The 16,369-nt window shown below is 36.4% G+C and overlaps 1 protein-coding gene across 1 annotated transcript in view; it reads left to right on the forward strand.

Annotated features, from left to right (window-relative positions):
• The window catches only part of ADGRL4 (adhesion G protein-coupled receptor L4), a 140,469-nt gene that overhangs the window by 105,210 nt on the left and 18,890 nt on the right, over window positions 1–16,369 (forward strand). The window contains exons 10-13 of the mRNA XM_069094626.1: window positions 417–590; window positions 2,776–2,979; window positions 6,744–6,964; window positions 8,129–8,195. Coding sequence (XP_068950727.1) covers window positions 417–590; window positions 2,776–2,979; window positions 6,744–6,964; window positions 8,129–8,195 — 666 coding nt within the window. The remainder of the gene's footprint in view (window positions 1–416; window positions 591–2,775; window positions 2,980–6,743; window positions 6,965–8,128; window positions 8,196–16,369) is intronic.

Below are 16,369 nucleotides of genomic sequence, written 5' to 3' on the forward strand. Positions count from 1 at the left end.
AACTCCTTAAGATCAAGTGAAATTTCTTATCTGAATTTTTTAATCTCCTATAGGACTGCATAGAATAGATGCATGAAAATTATTTCCTTTATTATATTATTATTTTATTGTCTTAGAAGATGTGATGTCACCAAGGGCACATGATCTTACAATATGCCTCCTTACTCAAGGTCAACTTCAATGACATGGATTTTACAAAATTTGTTTTTAAGTGGGTTTGAGTATAACTGAAAAGCCACACAGGAATGGGTATAAATGGGTCAAGAACTGTACCATTGGAAGAAAGACCCAAACCAATGAGATCACAGCTCCATTTATGTCATAGAATGTAATAGTGTTGCATTTCAAATGTGCCAACAATAAATGAGAAATTTCTTTTCTTTCTCCCTCAATAAAACAGTACACTTCTTTTTCAGCCTAGAGAGAAGGATAGCAGTGAGTGTGCCTTTTGGAACTATTCAAGTGATACAATGAATGGCAGCTGGTCTACAGAAGGCTGTGAACTGATGCAGTCCAACTCTACTCATACCACATGTAAATGCAATCATCTGACACATTTTGCTATTCTGATGTCTTCAGGTGCTCCTATTGTAAGTGCATTTGAGGGTTTTACCATTTAGTATCAAGATAAGATGTGTAGGTGGGTTTTTTCTTTTTTTTCTTTTTTTCTTTATTTTTTTTTCAGTGTTCCTAAAGAGAATATATCTTTCTTTTCATCTCACTTCCCTTCTTTGGTAAATTCACCATGTAAATTCTACAGAATAAAAATAACCTTGCATTTAAGCCTATTCTTTCCAAGATCCTTATGTCCAGGATGCATTTCATCAATGATGCAATAACTTATTCCAGATTTCTTTCTTTTAAATGCCAGTCAGATTTTACTTAGCCTGCCTCAGTAAATTACTGCATTATGGAGGATATGTATATCTTGATATCTAAAACCTAGTTATTTCTGTGATTGAAGTCCTATAATGCTTTTGTTACCCTGGCAAAAAAAATAATTACCATTGAGACAATGTGATTAATTATTTGCATGTGTATGTATATTATATGTGTGATATATACACATAAGTGTGTGTGTGTGTGATGCATAGAGGATTGGACTTAGAATCAGGAGACCTGAGTCTAACCTCAGCTACTTACTAGCTGTTATGGCCCAGGTCAAGTGACTTTGAACAGTCTCTGCCTCAGTTTCCTCACGTATAAAATGGTGATAAGGATAGCACTAACCTCCCAGGGTTGTTGTGAGAATAAAATAAGGTAACATTTGTAAAGCACTTTGCAAACCCTTAAGTTCTATTTAAATGCTGAATATTATTGGCTATTATTATTTAAATGCATCTGAAACACTAATCTATATACATAAAAGGAAAATGTGTGAACATATGTTTGTATACACTTTGGATTATATATACATACTCACATAAAAAGAAGGAACAGATAGAGAGGGCGAGAGGGAAAGAGGCATGCTGTGTGACTTAGTGGGTAGAGAGCAGGCTTTTAAAGTCATGAAGACCAGGGGTCAAGTCCTGTATTTGACCTTGACATTTGACATTGATTAGCTTTTTCGAAAAGCTATATGACCATAATCAAATCGTGTGATCTCTCAAGACTTCAGGTAACACTCTCCCAAACACTTACAGATGATTTATTGATTTATAAGGAGGCAGGGAGTTTCTACACTGTGGGTCCCCCATATCCATGAAATTGCTACTTTGTTGGCCAAAATTCAAGTGTTGGTGTGGACATGAATATATATGTACTGGAATAGTGCTCTCTGATTCATAGAGAACTATTCATCAGAGGTGACTTTTTTAATAAATTTCACAACTTGTATCATAAGCTAAATTAGAATAGAGGAATATCTCTGCCAGTATTTAGAATCTATATTTTGGTATAACTTATAACCACCTAAATCTTTCCCAAACTGATGTGTAAGCAAATATCACAAAAATTCTTTATACTGGGTACCAAGTAGCCAGAGCAACCACACTTTCAGGATATATTTCTCTAATTACAAATAAATAAATAAGCAAACCAATTTCAAAGTATTTGAGCTATACTAATTATGTTTAATATTCTATATATTTAGTATCCCTAATAATTTTATTCAGCATATTTTGAATGAACCACTGCTTGATTTAAAAAAGAAAAATGTTTTTTCTAACATTTTGTGAATTCAATTAAATTAGCAGCATCCTAGATATTTACAAATAAATTGTTTTACAATTATAAAGAAATAAGTTATTAAAACACTAGCTAGCATTTAAATAGCACTGGATTTACACAGTGCTTTACACAAGTTATTCCATCTGATACTCATAGAAACCCTGTCAGATACGCGGTATTATTTTATGGATGATGAAAATAAGGTTGAGGGAAGTTAAGTGAATTTGAGGGTCACAAAGTGAAGGGTTGAGCTCAATTTGAACTGAGGTCTTCTTAATTCCAGGACCAGTGTTCTATTCACTGTGCCACCCAAAGGACGGTGAAGATATCTTAAAATCATCATGCTAATTCACATCATAAACAATGAAAAATGCAAACACTAATTTTTCTGCTGCTTAAAGTCTGTGTGATTTATAACTGATTTCCACTGTATAAAAAGCCTGCCAAAAGTACCAAAATGTGTCTCATCTAAATGAATGTTCATTCTTCACCTATTGACTACTTTGATTGATGTTTCACCAAAAAAGGAGGTTCACTGTCGGTTGAAGTTCTGATGACAAGCAACTGAGTCAGTCTCTTAAGAGTTTTCTTATTTTTGGTCTTCAGGGTATTAAAGATTACAATATTCTTACAAGGATCACTCAACTTGGAATAATCATTTCGTTGGTTTGCCTTGCCATGTGCATTTTCACCTTCTGGTTTTTCAGTGAAATTCAGAGTACAAGGACTACCATTCACAAGAATCTATGCTGCAGCCTCTTTCTGGCAGAGCTTGTTTTCCTTGTTGGAATTAACACAAATAGTAATAAGGTAAGTCTTTGGTATTTTCTGGGTATTTTTAACTCCTTACTAGCTATTAGCTAGGGTCATAGACTTTATTTGCCATACCCATGAAGCAATTATGGAATAGGATTCCCCCCCCCCCAAAAAAAAATATCCCTTTCCTTGGCACCACAACTCTTGCCAAAAGTCAGAATCAAATGGATGGAGAAGGCAAAAATTTTGCAATGTCAGTATGGTTATTAACCCAGTTCTGTTTAATTCTTTAGCAAAAATCCCATAAGCGTTGCATATCTTTGGGAATGAGCTTCAAATTGTGTCAGTACACAAAAGAAACACCTTCTTAGCTCATAAGATCATAGAGCTGAAGCTGGAGATCACCCAAAAGTCAAGTAGTTCAACCTTGCTTAACAAATGAGGAAACTGACTCTGTTTCTTTTAATATTAAAATTTATTTTAATGTTTGTAAAGCACATTCCATACAACAGCTCTGTGAGGGTGGTCATATTATCGTACCAAAATCCCCATTTTTCAGTAGAGGAAACTGAGACTTTGATTCCTTAAGTTTCTTAGTGGGAGTCACAAAGTTAGTAGACAGACAGATAGACAGACAGATATAAATGCTAGATACATACATTCAAAAATGATAGATACATCGTTACATGGATTTGGCAGCATTAGAATCCAAGTCTTTGGGTTCCTAGTTTACTGATCTTTCTTTTAGGTCACTGTCTTTTAGAAGCAGTAAAGAGAAGACTGAATCAAGGCCGAGCTTTTAGCTGGAACTCAACAACTGAAATTGACGTTCTTAGGGAAAACATAACTCACGTTGATGACAATTTCTTCAGTGTTCCCATATGTCAGATTATAAGATCCTTCCCTCCTTTATAGATCTAAAATCCTCCACAAACAATTGAATACCTTTATCTTCCTAGTTTCTCTTTAACCTTAGCATCAAGAATAATTCTAGAGCTTAAAGACACCTCAGACTTCATCTATCTTCACTTCTCATTTCACAGATATTGAAAAGAGGATCAGAGAGGTTGTGATTTTTCACAGCATTACATAGTTGGTAAATGACAAAGCTAATAATTGAACACGGAACCTTGATTTTAACTGACAGCTAGCCCTGGGCAGGTTTTTATTTGAAGACAAAATTCTTAACAGTTAGTCTTTAATGCATTCCAGAGAGTTTCTCTTTTGATGGTGCTCAGGCAGAGAGAAAGAGAGAGAGAGAGAGAGAGAGAGAGAGAGAGAGAGAGAGAGAGAGAGAGAGAGAGAGAGAGAGAGAGCTTTTTTCTTTGTCAGAAACAAAACAATTAACTTTTCTCAGATAATATCATTAATGAGCATTCCTTGAGCATCTTCTTTGAAAAGTCTAATTTGTTCATTTTTTTCAGACTCTTCATGAGCCCATTTGGGGCTTTCTTGATGAAGATGCTGGAGTGGTTTGCCATTTCCTTTTCTAGCTCATTTTACAGATGAGGAACTAAAGGAAACAGGGTGAAGTGACTTACCCAGGGTCACACAGCTAAGTAACTCTCTGAGGCCAGATTGAACTCAGATGAGTTGAAGATGAATCTTCCTGACTCTAGACCTGGCATTCTATTGACTTAGCTGCCCAAGAAAAGTCTAAGCCTGGATCTAAATTAGTTGCCATAGTATGCATCCTCTATCAACAAGATAGAGAATGTAGAGAGAGAAGATTAGAAAGCAAAGGATGGTCTTAAGGGATTTTGGCATTTAAGTGAAAGAAAGAGGAAGAGCAAAAGGAGATGTTTGACATCACATAGGAAAGAGCCAGTTAATTGAAAACTAAAAAATGTAGGTGATCCTTCTATCAACAATAATTTTGTATCACCAATTGGGAAATTTTGTTAAAGCATTCATTTAAATTTCTCACAATATTCTTGTTGACAAGACGACAAATTATGGGCTAGAGTATAATTTGGCATATTTAGAACACGGAGAAAGATTGATCCTAAGGAGTAGTTATTAAGGGGTTAATGTCAACATGATGGGAGTTTTCTAATGGAGAACTCTCATAGGTGTCTCCTAGGTCTTATGTCATTCAGTATTTTATAGTATTTTATATCATCAAATTGTCTGATGATACAAAGTGAGAAGAGAGAGGCATCAGCACTGAATGACAAAGGATCCAAAAAGCTCTTAACAGGTTAAAATGATGGGCCACATCTAATGCGATTAAATTTAAGAGGTATAAATGTAAATTCCTTCACTTGGCTTTAAAATATCAGTTCCACAAATATAGGATGGAGGATGCATAGCTAGATAGTGATTTGTGGGGTAAGGATCTGAGAGTTTTAGTATACTGCCAACCCAATATGAGACGGTAGTATTTCATGGCAGCCAAAAAAAACCCTAGTATAATCTTGAGACACTTTAAGAAAGTCATAATCAGAATAATAAAAGTGACTCTTACTGGCCTCTCTTTTGGTCAGACCTCCATTTGGTGTATTTTGTTTCAATCTGGATATTTCACATGAAGAGTGACTTTAACAAACTAGTATGTCTCTAGGAAAATACAGATGGTGAGAAAGGAGTGGGCACAGTGACATTTGAGGATGGACTGAAGGAACTGGGGATGGCTAACCTTAAGAGGAAAAGATTTAGTGGATATGTAACTGCTGTGTTCAAGAATGTGAAGAGTTGACTTGGGAGTGGGATTAGATCATTCTGTTCAGCCCCAGAAGAGAAAATTACAAGCAATGGGTTGAAGCTGCAGAGAGGCAAAATTCAGCTCAATAGAAGGGGAAATAAAAGCAAAAAAAAAATGAAACTTCCTCACAGAACTTTACAAAAATGGGATGTGCTGACTTAAGAGGTAGTGAGTTTCCTTCACTGGCAATCTTCAAACAAAGGCTAGATGACTACTTGTAAAAGATGTTATAGAAAGAGTTATCATTAGGTTCAGAGGTTGTACTCACTAACTTCTGATCTCTTTCCTAAGCTAGAGAGTCTGTGACCATGGCCAGTCCAACACATCTTACCTTTACTACAACCTGTGTGACCTTGGGCAAGTCATTCCAACTCCTTGGATCTCAGTTACCTCATCTGTAAAATGGTGTTGTTTAATTAGATAAGTAAGGCATTGGCGTGAAGTGCTTGGTGCCCTGCATTTGGAATCAGGAACACCTTGGTTCAAAATCAACCTTGGACTAGAAATAGTGATATGACCCTGGGCAGGAAATTTCAATTGTACTAGTTTCAATGGCTCTTCTTTTAAGTAGAGAATATAATGACATATTCCCAGTGGGGTTATTTGGGGGATCAAATGAGAAAATGTATTAAAGTATTTCACAAATCTCACAGAACTATAGAAATATCAATTATAATGATGATGTGTAGCCCTAGTGGGGTTTCTTGACCTCTTAGTGATCCCAGGACATTCTCCAACACTGTACATTGTAGAGTAAGTGCTAACCTGTATTGGTAAAGTGAGTTTTCTTACCTTGGAATTCTCTATACCAATGAAATTGCTGATTCAGTTCTTAGTCATATAATGAAGATCAGCAGCACTGCCATCTTTTCTAAAATCTTTCCACGACTAAATCCTTTGATCTTCGAATATTTTTACAAGGTTAAGGTGTCTTCCTAACTGTCAAATTCTTTTTTCCCATAAATGTATTTTATTTTTAATTTATGGAATAAAACAAGCATTTCTAACTGGTAAATTCATACAGTGCTGCCAAGTGGTGTAATTAGGGAAAGTTATGTTCTACAATACTAGTGAAAATCTGTTTATAACTTCCTCTTTTTTGGTTGATTTCTAGCTCTTCTGTTCAATCATTGCTGGATTGCTACATTATTTCTTTCTAGCTGCCTTTGCATGGATGTGCATTGAAGGCATCCACCTCTATCTCATAGTTGTTGGTGTCATCTACAACAAGGGATTCTTACACAAGAATTTTTATATCTTTGGATACCTCAGTCCAGCTGTAGTGGTTGGATTTTCAGCAGCCCTGGGATATAGATACTATGGGACGACAAAAGTGTAAGTGATTGCTGTTTCATTGAAGTGTTTGCTATCATCATAGACCTGCTTTTAGGGGGATGACTGCTAATTTCCATTTGCTTGCTCACATTCAGCACATGTACAACCAGAAGGCGTGCCTAGAGGGGTGTTTTGGTACACTCATCAAATTCCTTCCCCTTCTCTTCATTGGAAGTAGCTGGTGTGCTGGTACACCTTTCTGGGCACATCTGCAATTATAAATGATACATGTTATTCACTTTTATTTTCCTTGGGGTAGGTACTAGTCCTGTGGTTTCCTAAAGGAATTACTGAGAATGAAAGCTCCTTCTACCTATCTATCAATCCTTCAACAAACACCTTTAAACATCTACTATCTGCCAGGCACCAGGGCTACAGAAAGAGGCAGAGGCAGTCCCTATCCTTAAGAAACTTACAGTCTAACAGAGGAGACCAAGATGCAGACAAATATATTTATACAAAACAAACTATATACAAGATAAATAGGAAAAAATATGGAAGGCACAGGAATTGAGGGGTTGGGAAAGACTTCCTGGAGAAGGTGGGATTTTAGTTGGGATTTAAAGGAAGCCAGGGAAGTAGGTAGTTGGAACAGAAGAGGGAGAGCATTCCAGGAATGGGGGATAGTCAATTATAATGCTCACAGCTGAGAGATGAAGTGTTTTGTACATAGAACAAACATCCATGATGTCAGTGTCACTGAATGGAAGGGAACATGTTGGGGAATAAGGTGTAAAAAGATTGGAGGGGAAGGGGGGCAGCTAGGTTTCAATGACAAACAAAACATTTTGTATTTGCTCCTGGAAACAAGAAGAAGACATTGGAATTTATTGAATACCAGTAGAGGTTAGCACCTTCTTTAGAACTTATGGTTCAAGGGAGTTGCTTGAGGCCCTGACAGGTAAAATCACTTGCTCAGGGTCACACAAATACTATTTGTCAAATGCATGACTTCAATCTTTGTCTTCCTCTACTCTATGCCAGCTCTCTATCTCCTGTGCCATACTATTTGTCTGAAATAGTTTATTGGGAATTTTAGGAAGTACCAAGTATTTCTATTTTTCAATGTCATACAGTATAAAATATAAGAAGCACATATATCTTGATCTATATATAAATATATATATCATCTATATCTATTTTCATTTTATTTTTACTTTTCAGATGTTGGCTCAGCACAGAAAATAACTTTATTTGGAGCTTTATAGGACCGGCATGTCTCATCATTCTTGTATGTGTATTTTATTTCTTTTTTTAAAATTTGAATAATCACAAGTTTGTTAATAATTACTATCATTATCCTAAGGACGGTCATGTGTAAAAACAAAAGAAAAGCAAGGATATTTCTGATCATTACTTATCATTCTGCCTTTTAAAGCTGCTAGTCAGGAAAAAAAAAAGATATTTGACAAAGGTCATTTCATTTTACTTTTTCCCTTTCTGTCTTTTGGGGGGAATGGAATAGACAAGAGGGAATCATTTCTAGTTTATAAGGGAAAGCATTTTCATGCTGTGGTATCTCAGCATTATTCAGGAAGAAATGGCTACGGGGAGTATGCCTACTGACTGGTAATCTGGCATTTGGGATGTTACGTTACTTAATCTTTTATTGATGATCGGTCATCTCTGAAGATTAGACTGTCATCTCTACAGTTTTATCATTCCTATGTACCCTGTCATCATAAAAGCTATTTGATACTAAATTGCAACGTCAGAGACAAGAACCCGCTATTTCTCATGGGTAGACAAGTCATCTACTGATAGGCCTATTTCGGCTGGAAAGAGGGCCTTTTAATTCTTATTGGAAGTGGTTTCCAACCTGCAAATTTGGCAAGTATTATGTGTTCCATTCTAAATAAAGATGTTTTATGTGTCTCAAGAGCATTTCTAAGTGCTAGAAGTTTTCAGCATCCATTCTGACTATAATAGTCTGTCAATGAAAGTAGGAAGTCTGACAATAATTAGGGAATAACATGATCATCAGGGAACGCACAATGGAAAAACCTTTGGGCAGCTTTGGTCGGTGCCTTTTGGAGTGATGGCTATCTTATTACTTTCTTTTTTCGTTCCCTCCACCCCTGTATCTTTCCATTTAGCAGGGAGGCAGATATTGGTTAAAAAAATAAAGTGATTAGTGAAATGCTTTATAATTAGGAAACTGTATTTTAAAAGGCAGCAAATATCACTTCTCAAATGTGACTGTGTGAACAGAAGTTCTGCCTGACATTTGGGTGGCGGCAGGGGAGGAGAGAATGGAGAAGGCAGGTTGTCTAGACCTGTGATTTCACCAGTTTAGAGGAATCCTGTTGTGAAAATTCCCCTCACCACTGAAGACCAGGAAGTCTTCTGTAACCAATAGTTTTAGAAATTTTCTGGGGATTTAAAATTCTAAATTATTTTGGGCATAGATGAAGATTTAAAGCCAGAAGGGACCTTGGAGGTCATTTAGTCCAGTTATCTCATTTAACACATATTGAATAGAAGACCAGAAAGGCTTACGATCATCACACAGTTAGCAAGCAGCAGAGATGTGGCTCAAAACCGGGTCTTCCTATTCCAGATCCAGTCCTCCTTCTGTTAACATGCCCTGCCTCCCTTGCCTAGATTCACACAACTAGTATGTGTCAGAGGGAGGATCTGTTAGTTGCCACACCACCCTGCTTATCATCTATCCTTTCAGATTCAAAACACCAGAAACCAAAAACAAAAATCATTGCTAAATTTGGATTGCAGCAGAACTTCTTAATCTTTTTATGTGTCCCAATCCTTCTTGATTCTAATGCCTCCCCACTGTTATTTCCAATTTACTATGTATCTTCATTGTACATAGTCATTTTCATGTTCTCTCTTCCATTACACTCTTCCATTAGTCTCCTGGAGAATCGGGATCATCTTTTCCCTTTCTTTGTATCCCCAGTGCTTAGCACAGTGCCTGGCACATAGGCATTTAAGGAATGCTTATTGACTGAATGCTTGTCATGAATTTCTTTGGTTCCAGTGAAGCCTATGGTCCCCTTCTCAGAAGAGTCTTTTTTTTTTTTGCCTACATTCGTAATTGAAATAAATTCAAATTCAATTAGAGGCTAGTGAAAATTAAGATGTAACTTTCCTCAGGTCCATAGACCCTCTGAAATTTATCTACAGACCTGCAAAGAATCCCTGTATCTGAGTAATTTCATGCATGTGTACATATATGTACATATAAATATATGTATACTATAAACTACATGTGTATAGGCATAAACATGCTATTCATATATGTATAAATATGTGTATTTACAATTATGTACCTATATGCTTTCAAATATTCAAATGAAAAGATGTTTTTAAAATCTTGAAAATGGCATTATAAATCTTTAAAAGCTTAGAAGCATCTTAGAAGCAATCTTAGAAGATTCTTCAAATCTATGATCTCATTAGTGTGGCTATTTTCAAATGTGTGGATTGCAACCCGTTCTAGTCTGCCCAACTTCTGTGAATTGTCCATTTTTTCTTTCATAAGTTTGTCAGAAGGGGTCAACCCAATGCATTGTGGGCTTTCCCTGACTTCTCTAAACACCTAATTAGAGTAAATAGTTTGTCCATTGTCCATTTTGCCATATGAACAGCCTTCCTTTTTTCCTGCTCATTCCCCCCCTTTTTAATGACATTTCTTATTCCAGTTATACTTTGTAATTCTTTGGTTTTAATTCTTGCAAGCATTTTGTTTTGTTTTAGGTTTTTGGAGGAGCTGAGTGGGCCTTAAAACTATCCACCAAAACCAGTATTCCAAAGCTTATTTTAAGTTGGGGGAGAAAAGAGTTGAGAAAAAGAGTGAGGTCCCTTAAAAGAAGTAGTATTTTCATTCCCTAATGAACCATAACTGTCAATGTAACCTTCAAGTATAAATCAGTCATTGCTGGCATTGTTCAAGTTTGTGTTTTGTCCCCAACCTAAGGGATGGATGTCATGGACTTGATAGCATTTACTGATCACACATAAGGGAACTGCTATTACAACTACTGAGTTCTCTATCAAATGACTACCATCATTTCTCCATAGAGAGTTTTCATTCCCTCCAAATAGGAAGAAACAAGCTTTTTAAATGGTACTTACTGGCTCTTATGAATGAATCCCTGTGATATTTGTGTTTGGGGATTACAAAGTAAAATGTCTTTGAGACATTCAATAGAATGACGAAGAACAAAGCTAGTTTGTGCTGATGACTTCCGGACCTCAAAGTCTTTCCTACTTACCCAAACACCCCCCAAGTATCCAGCCTTCTTTTCATCCACTTCAGTAACTAAACTCAAACTACTCCCATGTTTCCCATCTGGAGCCTAAGCTCCATTCTCCTTTGATTTCTTGAGTGGTAACCCTACTTCCTGAGGTGTTTTCTCATTAATATGAAGGGTCTCTCTTAATTCTGAAGTGTAAACCAGTGGCCCAGTCGATTCTATCTGAGAATGATGCCTTTTGTCATTTTAAGATTGTAACAGACATGAAAGGAAACAGGTCATGCATTTGAAAGATGGGGTGGTACAAGAAAGAGGTTTGTAAACCTTTGTAAAGCAAGCTGCAAACTGAAGATAATTTACACAATTTATTTCTTCCTTCTCATATTTCTAATCTTTATTACTGAAATAATTTCAACTATACTGCCGATTAGATCAAAGTATAGAAGTGTGAAGAAACAGTTTGTGGAAAATAATTTAATTCTTAAAAAGAAACTGAAGTTTCTCATAAATTCTTTCAGCATTGAAGAATAGTATTTGCTTGACTGAGACAAATAATAATTAAGCGTTGGCCAAAAAAAGACTATTTTAAAAAATAAGCTTTCCTTTGAGTTTAAATCACTGCCTCTGCAATCGAGTTGTTGTCTGTATGATCATCCTCAATTCTTTTTTAACTCTTGATCTCGCAGTTCCTTATATACTTCTCACCAAGTCTGGATTCTTCCATTTCTTTTTTACCGTCCTGCATATGTTGAGACCTAGATAATTTACAGCCATGAAACCCTGATAATGTCAGCATTTGCTTTGTCATTCTCAAATGGACCAATGTATCTTTGACCTCTCTCCAGTGATCCAGATCTTGGTCTAAATGTGCCTGCCCATCTTTGGTGATGCTAGCTCATGTCCTTGTTTATAGTGTGTTGCAGCTTATTAATGACCATTATTAGCTCCTCATTGCCCATTGGGTTGGCCTCAATATGAACTCTTCAGAGATTGTGGTCTTCCATGACTCTCAGCTTTTCAACATTACCAAAAGATGATTGGTGTAATTATTCTAATAAATTAATTGGAGCAGACACATTTCAAGGTAGAGACTGCCACTGAAAGAGACTTTAGTGGTCATCTTATTCAACCTTGTCATTTTTCAGATCAAGAAACTGAGGGCCGGGTGTGTGAAGTGATTTGTCCAAATTCAGACAAGTAGTGAGTAGCAAAGTCAGAATTGGACCCAGTTCCTTTAGCTCCAAATCATGAGGTCTTTCTACTATACCACTCAACACTGGGAAACATTAATACCAAATTTCCTAAAGTACATTGTATGCATTCTTGCAGTTTTCAACGAATTACATAAAAAAAGATAAAAAGAATTTAAATCATAGTTTGTATATAATGCAGTGTTCTTTGATCACTATATTAAAACTGAATTAGAAATGCTACCAGAAAAAGTAAAATAAAATTAGAGCAAACAAGCAGCTGCCAAAAAGAGAAAGAAATACTGCCTACTGTAAATTCTTAAAGGTTATGGTTAACCACCTTAACATTTTAATTACATGTTTTAATTTAGTAGTACTTTATTTGGTGGGAGATTTGTGTGATGACCTCAGTGATTCAGAGTGCTTCTACGTTCTGACCTTTCCCCCACATTTTATACTTTCACACAGATCAGTGCTTGCTTTTCATGGTTTTTCCAAAGACTGAATGACCTTGACATTTTATGATTTGCTCCTCTTCACCAGTGGTTCATACCTTTTTAAATAATGGCTTGTCTGAATGGGAGAAAATAAGTGAAACAAATGAAAATTTAGAATAAAGAATGCATTTGTAGTTTCTAATATTTTTTCCAAACTCATGGGTGTTTCCTAACTGGAAGCACTGTTCCTGATAAAGTCTTTGGGATACATAATATAGTAACCTCATAAAAATGTAATAGCTTTGTGAAAATTAATTGATCAAAGGATATAATGTGTATATATATGTTATATACATATATATATATATTTGAATTCAGTTCATGGTGGGGCACATTTTAGAAAAGAAATTGATAAGTGTGAGAGCATCCAGTGGAAAATAACCCAATATGATGAAGGGTAATTAGATCACACCCTAGGAGGTTTAATGGTTAAATTTAAGGACCTAGATATGCTTAGCCCAGAAAAGAGAAGACGAGGATGGGGCCATGATAATTTCCTTCACGTATTTAAAGAATCATGTGGAAGATGAATTAGATGTGTTCTATTTCCCTTAGAGGGCAGAATGAGGAATGATGTGTACAAATTACAGAGACAGGTTTAGGATAGATAAATGTAAAGGGGAAAAACCCAATCTAATAGACTATCCAAAAGTTAAATGGGCAACCTCAGATGCTGTGTGATATGATGGAGGTAGCCAATGCCAGATCTGGAATCAGGAAAATATGGGCTCAAGTTCTCACATATTTACTTGCTAGGTGGCCCTTAGAAAATATTTCCCATCTCAGGATCATATTTTCTTTTATGTAAAATATTGACAATGGTGATAGCATCTGCTGCACAAAGTTATCATGAGGATCTGTTGAGATAATGTATATGATGCACTTTACCAAGTTGCACACACCATATAAATATGAGCTATTATTATTAATTCTCTGAGAAATGAATGGTTCACTGCTTCTTGGGTATGTAATAGAGGGGATTCTTAGGCTGTAATATTATATAACAATACGAATAATAAGATATCAATTCATATTCTAATGCAAATTTATCCATTAATAGTGGCTCCAGTATATGGAAGATTAGGTCTCTTTTAGCACTCAATCTAGAATCCACAATCCTTAGGTTGGATGATATACTCTTGGAAATCCTTTCTAACTGAGTTTCTGTGCTGCTGTGATATGGGATCTATTAAATGCCATGACAATCACTTGATTAATGTGGTCCTACACCATGAAGGCAGAATGGAGCTAAACAATTGTGTCACAATGAGTAAAGCACTGAACCTGGGATCAGAGAGATCTGAGTGCAAATCTGTTCTCAAACATTTTCCAGCTGTGTGACACTGGACAAGTCACTTAGTTTTGGCTTGTCTCAGATTTCTCAACTATAAAACAAGGACCATAAAAAACACATACCTCCCTTGTTATGAAAATCAAATGAAATCGTATTTGTGAAGCACTTAGTACAGTACATGATACATAGTGTTAAGTCATTTTGCAATCATGTCTGACTCTCTGTGACCCCAATTGGGGTTTTCTTGGCAAAGATACTGGAATGGTTTGCCATTTCCTTCTCCAGCTCAGGGGGGAACTGAGGCAAATGTAATAAGTGACTTGCCCCGGGTCACACAGCTAATAAGTATCTGAGGCCAGATTTAAACTATTAATGCTTCTTCCCTTCCCCTATCGCACGATTGGTTGTGATTACAAATAAGTTTTGTAATGATATCACCCAAAATATTATAGTGAAGTTTGCCTGTATCATCTAGAGATAGCAAGAGGATAAAGGAATAGGCCTGGGTTGGTTGCTTTTAACTCCTCCTCCCTGAATCATTTTACTAAATTCCAGGAAATTCCGCAACTCCCAGGTAAGTGCAGAAATATATAGGAATTGCAGAATAAAGCTCAAGAATAATTCCTATCACTTCCATCATCCCCTTGATGTTCTTACATGTTCCTCCCGTAACATCTAGTCTGTTATTTTACTTAGAATAAATGTCAAACTTGCTCCTTTCCTATCTTGTTGAAGAAAGAAGAAAAGCTACACTGGCATCACATGATCTCTTCCCAGTTCTAAATGAGGTCTTTTTTAAAGTGCTTGCCAAGAACATCATGCACACAACTGCTACAGTGTTTGCTAAGATCCCTAATATCCCTGTGAGCAGGCCAGCCAGACTTGCTGATTTATACATACTCAGATCTTTCAAGTATTCTCTTACTTGGTTTCTATTGATAGCTATTTTTGCAGGGCCTCCATTAGATCTAATTGTTCAAATTTCTTTTTGTTTTCTTGGTTTCTCTCATAGAACTCAGACTGAAAAATGAATTTAATACTCCAGTCTTTTGAAAGTTTCAATTAAGTTCATACCCCTCATCATGTGTCACTAAACTTATTTCTTTGGAGGGAGTTTTCTGTTAAATTCTTTTCAGTATCCCTACAGTTCTTTGTCTCTCATAGAGTAATTCTATCTACTTTATTGCTGTCAACAGTTTTTTTTTCCACAACCTTTAATAAATGCCTTACTTTTCACCTCCTGCACCAAGCCATCATGGGGCTAAGAATACCTCATGATGATTTTTCCTGCAACCCAAGCTTCCTCAACACTTAATGCATGGCTTATAGGAAAAGTAGTGGCCACCTCACATTCATAAATTTTGGTATGCAAATGGCACAATGATCTCATTATTGTGGGGCCACGGTCAACTTTGTCTGCCCATCCTATCCTAGGGGATAGTTTTCTACTTCATTGCTGTTCATTCATTCAGTCATGTACAACACTTTGCAACCCCATGTGGGGTTTTCTTGGCAAAGATACTGGAGTGGTTTGCCATTTTCTTCTCCATCTCACTTTACAGATGAGGAAACTGAGGCAGGATTCCAAATCAGGTCTTCTCTACTCCAATTTCAATGTTCTCATCTAGGGTGCCACCAAGTTGCCTTAGAGTGGAGGACACCAGCAGAGAAATGAATGAAGAAAAAAGAAGAAAGTTTTGCCACATGGCAAGAGTGAAGGATGACTAATAGATGGCCTGTATTCCAAGGGTAGCCAAAAAATATCAAGGCAACTAGAAGAGCTCCTTATTGGGTAGACTCCCTAGTGGGAAGCTAGGTGATGCAGTAAATAGAGTTCTGGACCTGGAGTCAAAAAGACTCATCTTCATGAGTTTAACTCTGACCTCAGACACTTACTACCTGTGTCCCTGGGGGCAAGTCATTTAACATCTTTTAGTTTCAATTTCATCATCCGTAAAATGAGGAAAATTATAGCGTCTACCTAACAAGGTTATGTGAAGTCAGGATGACATAGCATAAGCATGATACATCGGAAACCTCAAAGTTCTATATAAATACTAGAAATCATCATCATCTTCTTCTTCATCCTGCTTCTCTTATGTAATTCTTTGTAATGCCTTGAATGTATCTCTCCACTGCCCATGAGGTGTTCTTCAAGTGCATTTCTTTGGAGACTCCACGACTTTCATCACCATGCACTCTAGCAT

This window comes from Petaurus breviceps, unplaced genomic scaffold (genome assembly GCF_028583685.1).
Source record: "Petaurus breviceps papuanus isolate PSGF00001 unplaced genomic scaffold, PetGlider_PUasm1.0 220, whole genome shotgun sequence".
NCBI classification, from domain to species: Eukaryota; Metazoa; Chordata; class Mammalia; order Diprotodontia; family Petauridae; genus Petaurus; species Petaurus breviceps.